The following is a 17,933-nucleotide window of genomic DNA, read 5'->3' on the forward strand; positions in this document are numbered from 1 at the left end:
GGGTACATATATTTAGCTTCAGTTTCCAATTATTATATAGGAACATGATTGACTTTGTACACTGAGCTTCTATCCTGTGACTTTGCTACATTATCACCCTGGTTCTAAGGTATTTGGGTAGATTTAATAACATTTTCCATATATATATTATACATGTATAATATATATAATTATATATATTTATAATTTTGTGCTCTGTGAAGAGAGAGTAAATCACTCATAATTTTTTTATTACATAGGACTTAGTTCTTCCCATTGAGAACATTCTATAATGATTCTAATCATATTTCCATATCACTGTTCTTAATATACTAGAAGTTCTCTTTTATATCTCCCCCAAGGCTTACGGTAATCCAAGCATACACGTCTATTGTTTCTTTTTAAACTAAAAAAAAACTAGTTACTCTGCTCTGTGTAGCTATATTTTGAAAAAATCCTATTCCTTTAAAAATATGGTGGCCAGATTGTGTGCACAACTCATATCCTGATCTTTTAAGAGTCACATTGTACTTCCTGCATGATAGTAGAGCTGTAATAATGATAACAGATTGTATTATCTCATATAATCCTCACAGTGACCTTTTGAGTAGGTATTTTTATGTTTACTTATAGATAAAGAGATTTAAGTTTACAGAAACTAACAAAGTTGCCCACGGTTCCTCAGGCAAATGTAGCCTAGCTGAGATTTTATCCCAGGTCTCTAATATTGAATACTTTGCTCTTAAATATTTTAAACCAGTAGCATATTTGATACTATAATTTTTACTGTATGAAGTGCTGTTTCCAATAAAATGTTGATAATTAACAGTGTTTTAATTAAAATAGATAAATAAATTGTTAGTTTTAATTTTGAATTACTTGTTTATCTCTACTTTTACATTTTATTTTTATGTATTTGGTTGGTTCTTCAAACTTAATACAATGAGACACAGGAGATAACTTTTAGTTAATCATTGCTTTATATGATTTATTATATTTTAATCATTAGTTTCTGCAAATATATTTTTAAATCCCAGCTTACCAATATGTTCCTACTTTCCAGTATAAGTTTAAATAGCACACAATGGGATAAAAGATTTATTTAGAAAACACCTTAATAATGAACAAAATAAAATTTTGAAAACAGAAAAAACAATATAAATAAATACTTTTATCTTCTTAGACTAACTTATAACTTACAGAAAACAAAGACTATTTGAGATCTCAGTTACTGATTAATTCCCAGAGAGAAATATTGACCTAAACTGTTTTCAGGCTTAAGGTTTTTTACAATTGCTTGTTGCACATGTTTTTAAGTACTGATAGGCTGGTTGAGGGTGCAATAAAACTTTATGAGTAGCTCCATATATACCTGAGCAGAGTTCCTTGATCATTACTTTGGCAGCCTTACCCAGCTCTTCTCAAACAGCAAAAAGAACAGGCTATGAAATAAGGTATGTTTATGAATAATATTTTTTGTTATTTTCATGTTTTCAGGTAATTACATGCTCCCTTAATTCATGTTAATCTTCCTGTCTATCTGCACTTGTTTAATATTGCAAAAATGACATATTTCCAGTTGTCATTTTAAATATATAGCCACTTGAACTAAGTAGGAGAAAACACTTATTTTTTAAGATCTAAGAATTTTATTTTGTATTTTGCCCACTCTTTATTAAACTTTTTAAAGAGACTTTGTTTTTAGACAAAGTGGGAGGGAGGGAGAAAGAGAGGGAAGGAAACATCAGTGTGTTCTTACCCTTGGCATGGCTCCTACTGGGGGCCTGCCCCACAACCCAGGCATGTGCTCTGACTGGGAATCCTATCAGTGACCCTTTGGTTCACAAGGCCTGCACTCAATTCACTGACCCACAGCATCCAGAGCTTTATTAAACTTTTTGTCAGACTTAAGTGGAATCATAGCAGGTTTAGTTCAATTGCTTTATGTAGAGGAAAATAAGAATAAAAACATTTTATAATTTAGAAAAATACTCTAAGAATGATTAAAAATATTTTATCTTAGAAAAATATGTAGGCAGAGTAGAATGCTACATTTTAAAAATATTTAATCTTCCCTAGCTGGTGTAGCTCAGTGGATGAGCATGGGCCTGTGAAGCAAAGGGTCGTTGGTTTGATTCCCAGTCAGGGCACATGCCTGGGTTGCAGACAAGGTCCCCAGCAGGGGACACAGGAGAGGCAATCACACATTGATGTTACTTTCCCACTCTTTCTCCTTCCCTTCCCCTCTCTCTAAAAAGAAATAAGTAAAATATTAAAAAAAAACATTTAATCTTTTCAAGAAAAATCTTCTAAAGATCAGTCATTAAGCTACCATCTAAAAATGTATTACTCATTTTGAAAATAGTATACAGAGAAAGGACATCAATATATAATTTCACCCAAATATATTGCTTAATATTACTGTGTTCAAAATATTATCACTTTCATTATCATCTAGAGCATACAAACAATTTTAATACTTGTTGTTTATGAGTACTCACATGAGTAATTTAATTTTAGATCATTAATTTTGTTCTCATTTTCTCAATACAAGAGGGTTTGCTTCATGACAATATGTATTTTTTAGAGTTCCCTTCACAAAAGAAACACCAGTCATTTTTATTGACTTCTTGATGCAAAAGTAGAATACTGCTTTGAGACTTAAACTTCTTTAAAGTTAAACATTAAGTGCAAGTGCCTCATTTCTCATATAACATTGAGCAACCGGGTTTCATTTTCTAAACAGCTGCATGTATCACCTGTCAAGTTCAGTTAACATTTCAGTTGTCTGAAAGTTACCAATGCAATGAATACTGTACATATGCGTTCATTATGAAATCTTAATCTTTAAACATTTGTTCATGAGGTATATTTTGAAAACTGAGATAGTGCTTACTCAATGTCAAGCTCTGAACTACTTTCATGATTTTTGCTACAAATCTACAACAATTTGATAGAGGAAATTCACATCTGCACAAATAGATTTCCTACCTGCTGTGGTAAAATGGGAAAAGTATACATTCACTCAGCCTCTGAGAGTAGGACAGGCTCACAGAGAAAAGGGCATTTGAACTGGGCATAAATTGGAACTAACCTGGAAGGACAGCTATGGAAAGATCAAAGAAAGATTGAATCGCATGAACTAAGAAGACATATTACCCCCCAAAAGATGTTGCAGTTATGGGGATAGGACGTGGGTTTAATTCTGAAACTATGTTGGAGGTAGAATCAACAGGACCTATAGAATGATAGAATGTGGTAGAAAGATAAGGAAGAGGGAAAAGAAGTTTTCTGGTTGGGTTAACTTGGTACATGAACTGACATAGAAAGGTTTAGGAAGGTTGAGAGGACTCTTTTAAAAACTTTGATTTTTAAAACCAAAAATTTATTGAAGCATTTACTGTGGATATTCTAAATTCTCGTGTCATCTAGGTAGATGTCATTGAATTAAGATTTATATAAAAATCATAGAATACTCAAAAGCCATAAAAACTTGAAGACTAAACAAGATAAAAGACACATGGTCAAAATGAAATTAGACAAATAGCTTCAAGGTGATCACTAGAGAAGAGCCCTACCTATGTTTAGATGCCCTCTGAACTTTACTTCAAATGAATAATGTCTTCACTATGTATTTTTGATCTGGTGGACTTTATTTGCTCTTTGAGGAAGGAACTTGAAGATCATATAATGTGAATCTTTTTTAAAAGATTTTATTTATTTTTAGAGAGGGGAAGGGAGGGAGAAAGAGGGAGAGAAACATCAATGTGTAGTTGCCTGTGAGCACCCCCCACTGAGAATGTGGCCCACAACCCAGGCATGTGGCCTAACTGGGAATCAAACTGGAGACCCTTTGATTTGCAGTCGGGGCTCAATTCACTGAGCCACAACAGCCAGGGCTGAATCTTTTTTTTTAAAGAGTTCCCAAATATATACTTTCTCTCTATATGTTATATATATTTTATTTTTCATTTTATATTTATACCTTTATATATTTTATATGGATATTTATTTATATTGTATATTTATTTTTATACTGTGATTTTTCTTTTATATTTATGATTATAAATATAAATATGTTTATATTTTTGTCATTCCACAATATGATTATAAGAAAACAATCGGAATTTGAGAGGCAATAGTTATAGTGGGAAGAGAGAGACCTCAGTCAAGAAGCTCTCCCCTACCTAGGTTCTTCTCTCTCTGCAAGAGATGAATTCAATTGAGAGACAATATGTAAAGTGTAAATGAGGCAGTAAGTTTATTACAACACATAGGACCATAAAGCTGCAGGCAGGCACCGAGCTAGTCTAAAAGCCCCATGTATAGAGAAAATAAAGTTGTCAGTAAGTTTGTTTGTTCTATACACTTAAGCCAAGGCTATCAACAGGTATTTAGCTAATCTAAGTACACTGACTATTGGGGTTCAGGGGTTATATACCTCGGAACCTCAACTTCTTGGGATTCCCCCTCCTTCCCCTACCTAGAGGATGATGTAAAACTACAAAGGCTTTCTCAGTTAGTAAAGACTCTTTGTCTTAGTGAAATTGTTACAGAAAGTCCCTTTCCTGGCATAGAATCTCAAGGAGTACCCCCTTCCTGGTACTATTCCTTCTTGTAATATTTAGGGCACCTGGTAATCTTAGTGAGATTATTAGAAAAGTTTGCACAAACCCCTCTTTCTCAACACAGTCTCAAGGACTCCCCTCCTGTGCCATTTTTTTTTCTGTAATACTTGGACACCTCGTAAACCAAGCTCAGGACTCCTAAGTGCATTGGTCAGCCATGTCTTGTTTTTGTGTCCAGCCTGCTGTATTAAATAAAGTTCTTTGTTAGATTGTAATGGCAAGGGTCCTCCCGCCTTTACTTCCCTCCAGCTGCCCATTCCTAGCTGCTACCTAGATAGTTATAGTACGAAGAACTAGAGTTTTGTTTTTTACATTACAGTTCATAAGCAAAATGTGAAAAACAGCATCTCCTTCATAGAATGTATCTTTGTGAGCATCAAGGAACATAGTACAAATGTGAGGTTTGTTCAATTTGAAAAACGCTCTAAAATGAGAAAGTTAGTGCATACCTCCTTGCTTATCTTTTCCTTATATGTCTTCATGTTAGTGTACTACTGTAACTCCATCATAAACTCATTCTTTTTACTTAAAATTAAATATGTGGCTTACATTTTTCCAATGTATATTATTTCATGTTATACATTTATGTGGCTATGTCTAGCTTCATTTCTGTTGTGCTTAGTTTTTAAAATATATACAATTTTACTGATAACAGCTGTGGCTTTTGTAGTTATATATTTTACATTTTAAACATACATTTATTCTTTTAGATGGCAAAGAAGAAATTTTCTCGATTAGAAATCATTCTGATTGCCCTCTTTATAATAGTTACAATAATAGCTGTTGCCCTAGTTGCTATTCTAGCAACCAACACTCCTGCCACTGACGGTAAGTAGTGTTAAAAATAATCACATATTATAGTGAAGTTAAGATAAAGTTTACTCCGTAATAGTTATGAATTTTGAAAAGTAATTTATATGAGATGAAAATTGTAAAGTACGATCTTGGGTAAGTTACATAACTACTCCAACTTTTTCTATCGATTATATTCAAGTTATTTCAATAACGAGCCATTGTAATTAAGAATGTATGTGCCTTTACATTAATTGCCTTCCCTTATGGGATTGCTTGAGAAATAACAAAGAGGCAAAGGAATCAAGGTGTTAATAGAAGGTGGAATAATTGTCTACAGTTACCAGTGAGATCCTTCTAATTAGTGGAAAGGCTGGGTTTATACTTCAGCTTTTAGAGAGAGAGGTTGTGTAAGTAGGAGGAAAAAGGGAAGGGGAAATGAGGTTTGGATTGTTTATCTTCTTTGTAAATTATTCTATTCTAACTTAGAGTTGATGCATACTACTCTGATCGACCTAATCTATTTTCTCTTTTCATCATTCCACCTTAACCAAATCAAAACTATAAAGGATCTTAAAAAATTGTCTCCAAGGTAACTATGATTAGCATTTTGTACCGTTGTCAGTCTTTTGTCTTACCTTCTTCCAGTAAACCAAAATTTCACTTCATTGTGAAGCAATCATTTTTCTCTTACCAATATCTAATGGGTGAAAAGTTGTTCTTTATCATGTAGAGTTGAAATTTATTTTTTCTTTGCTATTCCCTGCTTTCTATTCTATTTACTTCAAAGTTTCCTCTTTCTCCAACTTTTTATTTTCTTCTTTAATTCTTCTCATTCTCTATATTCTTTTCCTCTCCACATTTCATCTTCTTTCTTCACCTACACAACACAAATTGTAAATGTGGGATTGTACATTTTGTTTCCTTTTGAGCCCACTTCAAGTCCTTCTGTGAATATATTTTGTTTTTCTGAAGAAAGAGTCCAGAGGGCTCCACATAGTCAATTTTTAAATATCACTTGAATCTTTTCTTTTTAAGGACTAGGATTTGAATTTGTGTGTTCTGTTTTAACATCGTTTATTTTTACTATATGTAAATTGACATGTTCTTTCAATGTAAACATTCATTACTTATGAATAGAAAAACAAGTAACTTAATATCACATTTTATTCTATTGACCTTTTTCTGGCCCAGACAATACACCTACTTCAAGTCCAGTGACAACTCGCACGACCACTGTGAACCCTGTCTCAGGAAAGTGTCCCACCGAGCTAAATGACCCTATCAATGAGAGAATAAACTGCATTCCAGAACAATTTCCAACACAGGTCTGCAACAAGTCTTTAATATTTTTATGAATATATATTATAATAATTATTATAAAATAATTATTTAATATCAGATCGATGCTGTATCTTTAAAGGCGTAGCTGTGAATTAAGTTGCATTTATGGTTTTATTATAGTTCTGTATAAACAGAAGAGAGATTACAGAAATAATTGAGCTTATTTTTCTGTATCTCTGTTCAATTCAAATTACAAAGTTAATATTTTCCATGCTTAACAAGCTATTGTTATTTTATAAATCTTCCTAAAATTTTATTCTCTCAAATTGAAATTTATTTCAGTGTCCCATTGGTTCACAGGCTTACACTCGATCCACTGAGCCACACCAGCCAGGGCTGCAAATGACCATTATTATACAATGATCTTTTTTCATTGTCTGGAGTATTTCTGTAAGTTAGATAATTATAGACAAAATTACCAGATCAAAAGTTACATGTAGAGTTCTGTTTGTGTGGCTCAGTGGATTGAGGGCTGGCCTGCGAACCAAAGGGTCACTGGTGTGATTCCCAGTCAGGGCACATGCCTGGGTTGCAGTCTAGGTTCCCAGTAGGGGTGCTCAAGAGGCAGTGGCGCATTGATGTTTCTTTTGCTCTCTTCCTACCTCCCATCTCTAAAAAAAAAACCCATTTCTAAAAAAAAAAGTTACATGTACATTAGAGTCTGATAAGTAATTACCCTAAAAATGGTCACATTTAGCCCTGGTTGGTGTGGCTCAGTGGATTGAGTGTGGGCCTGTGAATCAACGGCTGTTGGTTCGATTTCCAGTCAGGGCACATGCCTGAGTTGCAGGCCAAGTCCATAGTTGGGGACGCGCAAGAGGCAACCACACATTGATGTTTCTCTCCCTCTTTCTCCCTCCCTTTTCCTCTGTCTAAAAGAAATAAATAAAACATTTTAACAAATAGTCACGTTTAATTGTTTTCTCATCTGCAATACACATGCATGTATGTTTGTGTTTGTTGGTGAGTGCACATGTATGTGTTTCTGATGCCATTTTAATTTGATGCTAGAAAAAGGGGAGAAGTTTGCATGTGTTACTTTAGCTACTGAAAGTAGAGGTTTTAACTTTTTTCAAGAGAAACAGCCAAGAATGCAAAAACCGTAGGTGGTCAAATTATGAAAGTATACCACATATTATATTTAAATGTTAAGTAGATTTTAATTACACTAATATTCACAGATATATATCATCACTATGTGGCTCGACTTTTTATATAGCTATATGTAATTTTTTCCTCTAGTCCACACATTTCTTTTCATATGGGTAATAAAATCACCGATAATACAGTATTTTGCTTTATTCATTGAATATAATAGTGGTAGCAACTATTTGCAACACCTGGCACATAAACTAGTTTAAAAGGTTTAAGTAAATTTCAAACTCACAATTGGCTGAAAATAAATACCTTACACATATTATGCAGTCTTGCATTCAGGACCATATCTTCATTTTATAGCCTTGCTTGCATCTTGATACATAATTAGTACATGCAATAAATATCTTAGTTCTTCTGTATTGACTGTACAACAGCAGAATAGATTGTAATTACCCAGAGGTCAGCACCCTTCAAAATATATAAGCTTATAATAATGTGCACTTGTATGTAAATTAAGCATAACTCAGAGCATTAATCTCTGATACTGTGTAATTAATTGCATTGATAGGATATTTATATTTCTTCCAAGTGGGAGAAATAAAAAAAGTGATATTTTAACATATATACAAATAAGTATGATTGTTTTTAAACTGCATCTCTACTGTTGAAATGATGTCCCCATTATAGGTGTCCCCCTTTTCCCTGTCTTTGCCCACCTCCACCCAGCCCCCATCCTGCTTCCTTCTGGCCTTCATCACCCTGCCGTATGTGTCTATGGGTTACGTATGTCATGTTTTCTGGCTCATCCCTTCACCTTCTTTCACCCGGTCCCCCCGACCCTCTGACATCTGTCAGTCTGTTCCTTGTGTTCATGCCTCTCTTTCTATTTTGGATGTCAGTTTATTTGGTTCATTAGACTCCGCAAGTTTTTCAAACATTTATTCAAACATTTAGCTGAGTGAAGGAGTGTGTAAAAAATGGAGGCTGACAAAAATGCTACCAATACTGGTCGTGTAATTTCTTTTATAAATGTTTTCTCAGGCCACGTGTGCACTGCGAGGCTGCTGCTGGAGGCCCTGGAACAACTCAGTTGTGCCTTGGTGCTTCTTTGTGGACAACCACGGCTATAATGCAGAGGATGTTAAAACAACAAATGCTGGTGAGAGTTGTTCTCTCATGGTGATCTAATATACTATAGTTGAGGAGGAATAAACATATATTCTGAAATTTTCTTTGGAAAATATCTTCAATATAATCAGATGGAAAGGATGTATACAAAAAATGTTTAAATTGGTTACACTGAATTGGGGCAACTGTAATATAATAAGAAAATATTTAAAGTGTTAGCTAATCAAAAAATGAGACATATTATATTTTACTATGCTTTCCAGAATAAGTTTTTCTATTTTTTCAAAAATGTGAGTATTTTTGGTCCTAAATTTTAAGGACTTGTGAAGTATATTCTAGTCTGGAAGTAATGAGCACAATTTTGCGTTTTAAATATTATTTTTTTATCCTTATCTGAAGATGTGTGCCCAGTGATTTTAGAGAGAGAAGAAAGGAGGGAGAGGGAGAGAAACGTCTGGGAAGAGGGACATATCCATTGGTTGCCTCTCGGGATGCACCTCAACTGGGACTGAACCCTCAGCCCAGGCCAGTGCCTGACCAGAAATCAAACCCTCCACCCTTCTGTCCATGGGGTGATGCTCCAACCAACTGAGCCACCCTGGCCAGGGCAAATTTTGGTGATTTCAGAGTCAGTCCATGTCATCACTATTAGGCAGGGATGGTGAGGTTGATACGGATTTATTTTGTGTTGAGGTAGTTAAAAATAGTTGGATGTGGTTATGCCTGAGCTACATTCATACTATCTCAAGCAAAATAATTAATGTATAAAAAATAAATGGAAATGAATTAATTATATTTATTTTTATGTATCTTCTATATTGAAAAAGGGATATGTGTGATCAAGTCAATAACTTTATAAAATAAGAAAACATTTAATAATTATTAATCTTTATAAATAAAGGCATGACTCATAACATGTTTTTTTTTTTGTTTGTTTCTTTAAGGACTTGAAGCCACATTAAACAGGATATCTTCCCCAACACTGTTTGGAAATGACATTAGCAGTGTTCTCCTCACAACTCAGAATCAGACAGCCAATCGTTTCCGGTTCAAGGTTTGGTTTTTGAGATTTCTAAAACAAAGTTAATAATGAAAGGCGTGTTATAAGCATACCCTTCAACCTACCAAGGCATTTGCTCTCTCAAGAAATATGTATTCTATAGTGAAGGGCTAATTGGAATACTCGACTTCTCTGAGCTTGTTTATGCAAATGTGACATAAATAATTTCTCAGGAAGTTATTTCTGGAAAATGTAATAATGTAGTCAATGAGAAATATTTGATAAAGTTATTTTAACTGCAGACTGTGACTAGGGATTCATTTGAAACTTAATTTGAGAGGAGGTTTAAATGTGCCATATAAATGTGACTCACACTCCTTAATTTTTTCATTTGTATCATTTCATTTGTGATTTTAAAGAAACTAAAATTTGTGGTATTTTTTAAGCAAGTAATTTACTAGTATGTTTTTTTTTATTTAGAAGTGAAAACAGCACCCTATCTTTTGCATATTACCTTTTTACCAAAAATTTCACAGGAATTAAGAAAATTTTTAAACAGAATTTAAAATCCCTATAGAATTTTTAAGGGATAAACATTGAAAAGCAGCAAGGATAACTGAGTTAACAAAAATCTAGTATTCAAAAATAAATATTTTATAATGTTATCACTACTTTTTATTCATCAATAAAAATATTTGTTTTGTATACACTACTTTTGTAACCAACAAATTCAGTTTATTTCCTACCAATCTGTACAATTAATTTTCTATGTAGTTATTTAACAATGTTGAAATTAAGTTTATGACTAGATTAATAGCTCAACTATAAATTATTAATCACTTTCTATTTGGAACTTGCTTTTAATATTTAATTATGAATTACAAAATTAAGTAAGAGTTTTGAGTCAAATAATACTAATTTGTCTAAATCTTTGTAGATCACCGATCCAAATAATAAAAGATATGAAGTTCCTCATCAGTACGTACAAGAATTTGATGGAAATGCAGCTTCTGATACATTGTATGATGTGCAGGTTACAGAAAGTCCATTTAGCATCAAAGTTATTAGAAAAAGCACAATGAAAACTTTGTAAGTAATTATTTTATACAACTTTAAACAGCTATTTAATGTTATCCTGTTTTAGAATTAGGAAAATATTAAATCATTTTCAGAAAAAAACATTTTTTCTTCCAAAAAGAATGGGTGTATATCTTGGTAAAGATATAATGATACAGGGAGTTTATTTCCTATGGATGGAAGGTACAAGAATGGGCCAACACAGCCGAAGGTGGAGCGCACCAGTCACTCAGTGTTGGCCTTGCTATATTTTCCCATACCTCAGGCCCCTATGGTGACCTTTCCCTATTATTTGCCATATCCTGTTGTCAATGTGTAGGATCAAATAGCTTCTACTCAAGAAGGGCCAATTTTCACAGTAATGTTAAAAGATTTTTCATATATATATTAAATTAAATATAGCTTTTATTGTCTAAATGATGAATGTAGTGTGAGGAATATAAGTGACAAAGAAGTTGATAGTTTTCAAGATGAATTATCTTGCATTTCCAAGAGAGGTTAATTAAGCAGTCAAGATCGAATCTTTGCATTTATTTTCCTTAAATATATTTTAATAGTTTGCAATTATTTTATGTAACATCACAAAAACACTAAATGTCCTTTCACATGTCTCATAGTATATATTTGATGTGCAAAAAGCAAACAGCCTTTATTCTTTTCTAAAAATGATTTTGAGCTTAATTTTAGTATATAGGTCAGAGGTGGGAAGTCAGAATAAGACTTCATTTTAAAACCATGTCCCTGCAGAAAGACAGAAGTGGGTTTGAAATCTGACGCTGATGCCTCCCAGTTCATCACCTGGGAAAACAGGAATTAATTTCCCAAATTTCTGACATTGGTGAAATGGTATTGATATAGGTACTGTGCTTTAGTGTTAGGATGAGATTAGAGGAGAGAATGCATGAGGGGGAGAGTGCATTGTGCATTGGGGATGATGAAGCACATGGTGTTGATGGCTTAACAAGTTCTGGTTATGGTGTAATGCATGTGTTCTTGAGAAACGGTCACAGCTAAAGAGTGACATATTTATAATGAAATAATATGGACTCATACTTAGTAGAATGATTTTATTTTATTTTTAGTTTATACTCTTATTGATGTCCCCACTTCCTGCCCTTTGCCTACCTCCTCCCAGCCCCCATCCTTCTTCCCTCTGACCATCACCACACGGTTGACTGTGTCTATGGGTTATGTATATATATTATTTGGATAATCCCTTCACTTTAACATTTTTATACTTCTTTTATGGTACAGGTTTGACACCAGCATTGGCCCCCTGGTATACTCTGATCAGTATTTACAGATCTCAACCAAACTTCCTAGTGAATATATTTATGGCTTTGGAGAACACATTCATAAGAGATTTCGTCATGATTTATATTGGAAAACATGGCCAATTTTTACCCGAGATAAACTTCCTGCTGATGTAAGGAACAATCTTTCTTGTTATAAATAAAATCATTATACTGGAGCAGATGGTATTTTTAGCCTATTTGAAATTCTCCAGTTTTACTTAATTCAGAAGCTTTTTTCACTGTAAGGGTAAGGATTGATAACAAAGACATAAATTACATCAATAAGTGAGCAGTATATTTTATTCATGCCTAGTAGTTATTTCTAGTTTATGAGTGTTTTATTTTGATTTTCACAATTTATCATTTCCTTTTCAGTCACACTTGTATTTAAAACTACCCATGGCTAGTCATTTCATTAGAATAATTCCAAACTCTTATGTTACACTGGGTTTGTGTAATATAGGGTCTGCTTATCTACTGGATATCATATGCCTACTTCTTCCCCTTCTAAAATCTATGATAATCTTTTATAAATTCACATATTTGCACAGAAAAGTTGTTCTCTTTGTAAGTACTGAAACTTGAAGTTCTTTATAATGTATACAATGTCATTGAGAGCTCATTTGAAATTTCACTGCATAAAAATTTCTCCCAAATTCTTTTATGCAGAATTAATATTTACTTTTGAACCCTTTATTCATATTTTAGTATAGAAATCACAGTGTATTATTTGTGTATATATTTTCTCTTTTTAAAATATTTTATTTATTTACTTTTAGACAGAGGGGAAGAAAGGGAAAAAAAGAGAGACAGAAACATCAATGTGCAGTTTCCTCTTACTCTTCCCTTACCTGGGATCTGAGCCGCAACCCAGGCATGTGCCCTGACTGGAAATCCAACCAGTGATCCTTTGGTTTGCAGGCTGGCACTCGATACACTGAACCACGCCAGCCAGAACCATTTAAACATTTATTAATTTATGATTGCTCTGAGTCAAATTTTAGCAACTTTTAAAATGCTGATGCTAATATTTTATTCCCCAAAATGAATACATACATTTGTTTTAAAAAATCTCATTTGGTTCTTAGGATATAGTCCCAGCAATGGCATTGCTGGGTCATAAGGCAGGTCCATTTTTAGTTTTCTTAGAGAATTCCATACTGTTTTCCATAATGGTTGTACCAGTCTGCATTCCCACCAACAGTGAACTAGAGACCCCTTTTCCCCACAACCTCTCCAACATTTGTTGTTTGTTGCTTTGTTTATGATAGCCATCCTGACCGGTGGAAAGTGGTATCTCATTGTGGTTTTAATTGGCATCTCTCTAATAGCTAGCGATATTGAGCATCTTTTCATGTGTCTTTGGATCCTCCGTATGTCCTCCTTGAAGAAGTGTAAAAGACAGAATACTGTAGTTGAAAAATAATTAAAAAATAAAAACAAAACAAAACAAAATCTCATTTGGTACAGAACCACTAATGAATTCTACCAATAAATTCTATAGTGTCACTATCAGTAATAAACACCTAATAAACTCCTGGCTGATGACCTTGCAGCTATATTAAATACACTCAAGCAGTCTTATTTCTTTCAGCTTATATTACCAATTTTTCTCCTTTATTTCATCCACTCATTACCTCTCATCAAATGTACTGCAGAGCTCTGTGAGGGTGGACATAATCTGGGCATTCATTGCAGTTCCTTGGGAATACATGGGCATAATGAATAAACATGTCAACACCCTGTCCTGAATAGCTTCTTAAAGCTCATTTAATCATAATAAAACATAAAAGAAAGTTAAGTAGTCTATTACTAATGCAATATATATGTTATGCATTTTATCTCAATATATTAATAATTAAAATCATTTTGATGTTTTTTGTGCTGTAAAGTTTTATTTGTATGAGAGATACACTGTCTGCCATATGAGCAAAACTATGTTAATAAAATTAACCTAGCGATGTGAGGGGTAAGTTATAGAAACAACTTGGAGTTTGTAAAAGCCATTTTGAATAAGGAATCTTTGTATAGGAAATATAGTTAAAATTTCATTTCCAACTTTTGTCTTATAGAATAATAATAATTTATATGGCCACCATACATTCTTCATGTGCATTGAAGATACTTCTGGAAAGTCATTTGGCGTTTTCTTAATGAACAGCAATGCAATGGGTAAGAGTACTTTATCTGCAATATATTTAAATAAAATTTAAAATATTTTAAATTTTAGCTTGAAATATTTTAGCTATGTTCTTCATTCCAATCATAGCTATTATATATCAGAGCAAACTGTATTGTTAATGGTTTAGTGTGTGAAATTTTAAGCAGGTTTTATAGTTAGTGAGACACTGAGGTTTTGCATGTCAGTGCTCTATTTAGCTATATTGTGAGTTTCAGGTACGTTCCTTCCCATTCAGAGTAACATCGAAATACTGGTGTCAAAATGCCAAGGGACACTCCCATTTCTATAGCCTCATTTGTTAAGATGTTAGCATGCACTACAAATAAAAAAGAAAAAGGTCTGTATGGGAAGAGAAAGAAAAAAGACTATTTTTAGTTTATCATAATTCATGTAAATGTAGGATCTTTTGATTTTAATGTTATAAGTACAATATCTATATATAAGAGGTGAATTGGTAAAATAAGAAGCCAAAAAAATAATAATTGTTCAGTAAAAACAGTAATGCTATATGGTTTTCCAGGCAATTATTCTGTTTTACATATAGAAATACAAAATTTTACATGTTTTTTCTTAGAAATTAACCTGTAATAACATGACCTTTCAGAGAATCTTCATTTTTAAATAACTAATTGATACACAATTTTAGAAATAAATATTTTGTTTTGTAAAATGACTGGTCCTCTATTCCTTGCCATGCAATTTCTAAGAAAGCTTTTTTCAGCATTTTCCAGGGAAAAACCTGGTATATCCTATCATAAACCTCACACTTGTTGGCATTCTACTTTTCCTCTGTATTCTTTCTATCTTCAATATTTTATTTCCTCATAATTATTTAAAAACAGTATAAAATTATGTAACTATTATAAAGTAAGTAGATACCATAATTATTTTATCACCGTGTACCTTTTTTTCACTATTTACATAGGCTTTTTCAATTTTTGTTTTGCAGAGGTTTTCATCCAGCCTACTCCTATTGTGACTTACAGAGTCATTGGTGGCGTTCTGGACTTTTACATCTTTCTAGGTGACACACCAGGACAAGTGGTTCAACAGTATCAAGAGGTGTGCTTCATGTCCATATTACAGAACTTTTTTCTTCCATATATTGTATCTAACATGTTTATGGATTTAAGTGATGCTATTTAAGGTATCTGGGGCCTGGCAGCTAAATATGTTTTTAAATCTTATACTTTTTCATGTCTGAGTTGGTGGTTTATATTTTTGTTTTTGTTTTCTATACAGTGAAGCTTATGCATATTTAAATGTTTGAATTTCTGATATGAAATTATTAGGTCATTGAGTATAGGAGTTGAATTTCTTTGTAAGGAAGTATCTTCAAGCTTCAGGATAGGCAATGGACGTATGGGTCGAGCATCCTTGTAATAAAAATCCTAGAGGCAGCCTAGTTATGAGGAAGGCTAATGGAACTTGCTGTCGATGGACAGTAGGTAAACTCCAGGAAAATTGACTCTGATACTTAGATTTATTTAAAAGGGCAGATTTTCAATCACAGTCTGAAGTCTTGCATCTTAAGATTACTATCTAAGTAACTCTCACTTACTTATTAAATAAGATCCTAGTTTACCTGAGCCCAAAAAGGACCTTAGGAAGATTAAAAATCAGGGTTTATTTTGAGCATGATTTTCAAAGTGTCCTCCATATCATTGTTCTCCTGTGGCATATATAATTTCTCATGTAATCATGAAAAAAGAAATCATTTTATTGGTATTGGCTTTAAGAAACATGCCTATTGTAAAGATCTTCTTTATCAACTATATTTTGACATATAATTTCCATTTCCTAAAATAATCTTAGAGGAAATAATTATTCTCAAAAACTGTCTTCAGTTATGATCCAAAAGCCTAAAAGGAGAGTACCTATGATTATACACAATTGAGTAATTTACAAAGTCTACCAATTTCCAAGTTGCTGTTGATAAATGCGAATTTCAGAAAGAACACAAAAGTTATAGTCTCTGTTATATGAAATCATAATGCCAGGCTCACCTACATACAGATTTGTGTGTAGATAGCACATCATCAAAGCAGGAGGCAGCACAGTTTTAAAGGAATTTCACATTTGATTTTTGAAATATTGATTGGGATAGTCGACTACTACATGTGGGTTACGCAGTAGTTGAGATTGAGTCATCTTCACGTGAATAGTGCACTGGTTCACACAATTTTATGGATTCAGTTGCAGAGGCTTGGATTTAAGCAGTAACGTAAAAGAATGATATATAATGGAGCACTATTAAACACTGATGCATTTAAACGAGGCCCAAATTATGTGGAGAGAAAACAATAGAAATTTTGCTTCTTGTTTGAAAGAAAACTAAGACTCCTCTCTGTGCAACCTAACCTATTATTCTATAATATATACTAATAAATATTTTATGCACTTTTATGAAATATGTCACATAAATAATGTGTACAACTCACAAAGAAAGTATAATCATATGTCCAAATCTTTACATACATTTTGTAGAACATGGAGATGTTTATAATAAGAGTTTTAAAATACTGAGTTCTTAAAAGCTTTATTTGATAAGTTATTTTAAAAAATAAATCTAATGCTTACACTGAGTAGAATATAATATCCCAATATTATTGTTTATTTTTAATTTTTACACAGTGGTATTTAGACATACATAATAGAGAAATCATGGATAAACATACAAGCAAATGTAAACCATCATGCCAAATAAGATCATCTGTCTTAAAGTAAACTAATACTTGCTTTGCAGTGAAAAAGTATTATTAGCTTACCCATATTTCCACTTTCAAAACCATGCTCTCTGTTACTGTGATGAGACACTGATACTCTGTTTTAGTCATACACTGAGCCTACTTGGGCCACAGAGGCAATGGAAGGAGAGAATCTATTTGGTCCTTAGGGGAGAAGAAGCCATGGCCTACATGTGAATGAGATAAGACAAGTACCTTATAAAATAACTGAGTGGGAGCCTTGTATGACATGTATTTTTGAAAATGTAAGGGAATAGAAATTGCATACATTTTTAAAGATTTTATTTTATTTATTTTTAGAGAGAGAGGAAGGAAGGAAGAAAGAGGGGCAGATAAAAATCAATGTGTGAGAGACACATTGACTGGTTGCTTCTCACATACCCCCAACTGGGCACCTGACCCACCACCCAGGGCATGTGCCCTGACTGGGAATGGAACTAGTGATCTTTGTGTTTGCATGACAACACCCAACCCAGTGAGCCACAACAAGCCAAAGCAAAACTGTGTAATTTTAAACACCTTTTCTTACAAGATCACTCATTCATTCATTCATTTTGTTAATAGAAGTGGAAGTGAGGTCAATTTCCTTTTTCTCTGATCTCTTTGATACTATTTATTTATTCTCTTCTTTCGTTTTACATGTTGTTCATCATCTGCCTTTGC

At 33.1% G+C, this 17,933-nt stretch overlaps 1 protein-coding gene across 1 annotated transcript in view; it reads left to right on the forward strand.

Annotated features, from left to right (window-relative positions):
- Positions 1-1,391: 1,391 nt before the first annotated feature.
- SI (sucrase-isomaltase) overlaps positions 1,392-17,933 on the forward strand; it is a 78,352-nt gene continuing 61,810 nt past the window's right edge. The window contains exons 1-9 of the mRNA XM_037141239.2: positions 1,392-1,433; positions 5,318-5,435; positions 6,594-6,727; positions 8,883-9,000; positions 9,914-10,023; positions 10,907-11,058; positions 12,301-12,472; positions 14,414-14,513; positions 15,473-15,585. Of these exons, the coding sequence (XP_036997134.2) occupies positions 5,318-5,435; positions 6,594-6,727; positions 8,883-9,000; positions 9,914-10,023; positions 10,907-11,058; positions 12,301-12,472; positions 14,414-14,513; positions 15,473-15,585 (1,017 nt within the window). The 5' untranslated portion in view covers positions 1,392-1,433. The remainder of the gene's footprint in view (positions 1,434-5,317; positions 5,436-6,593; positions 6,728-8,882; positions 9,001-9,913; positions 10,024-10,906; positions 11,059-12,300; positions 12,473-14,413; positions 14,514-15,472; positions 15,586-17,933) is intronic.

Source organism: Artibeus jamaicensis, unplaced genomic scaffold, assembly GCF_021234435.1.
Source record: "Artibeus jamaicensis isolate MK-2021 breed Jamaican fruit bat unplaced genomic scaffold, CSHL_Jam_final scaffold_474, whole genome shotgun sequence".
Classification (NCBI taxonomy): domain Eukaryota; kingdom Metazoa; phylum Chordata; class Mammalia; order Chiroptera; family Phyllostomidae; genus Artibeus; species Artibeus jamaicensis.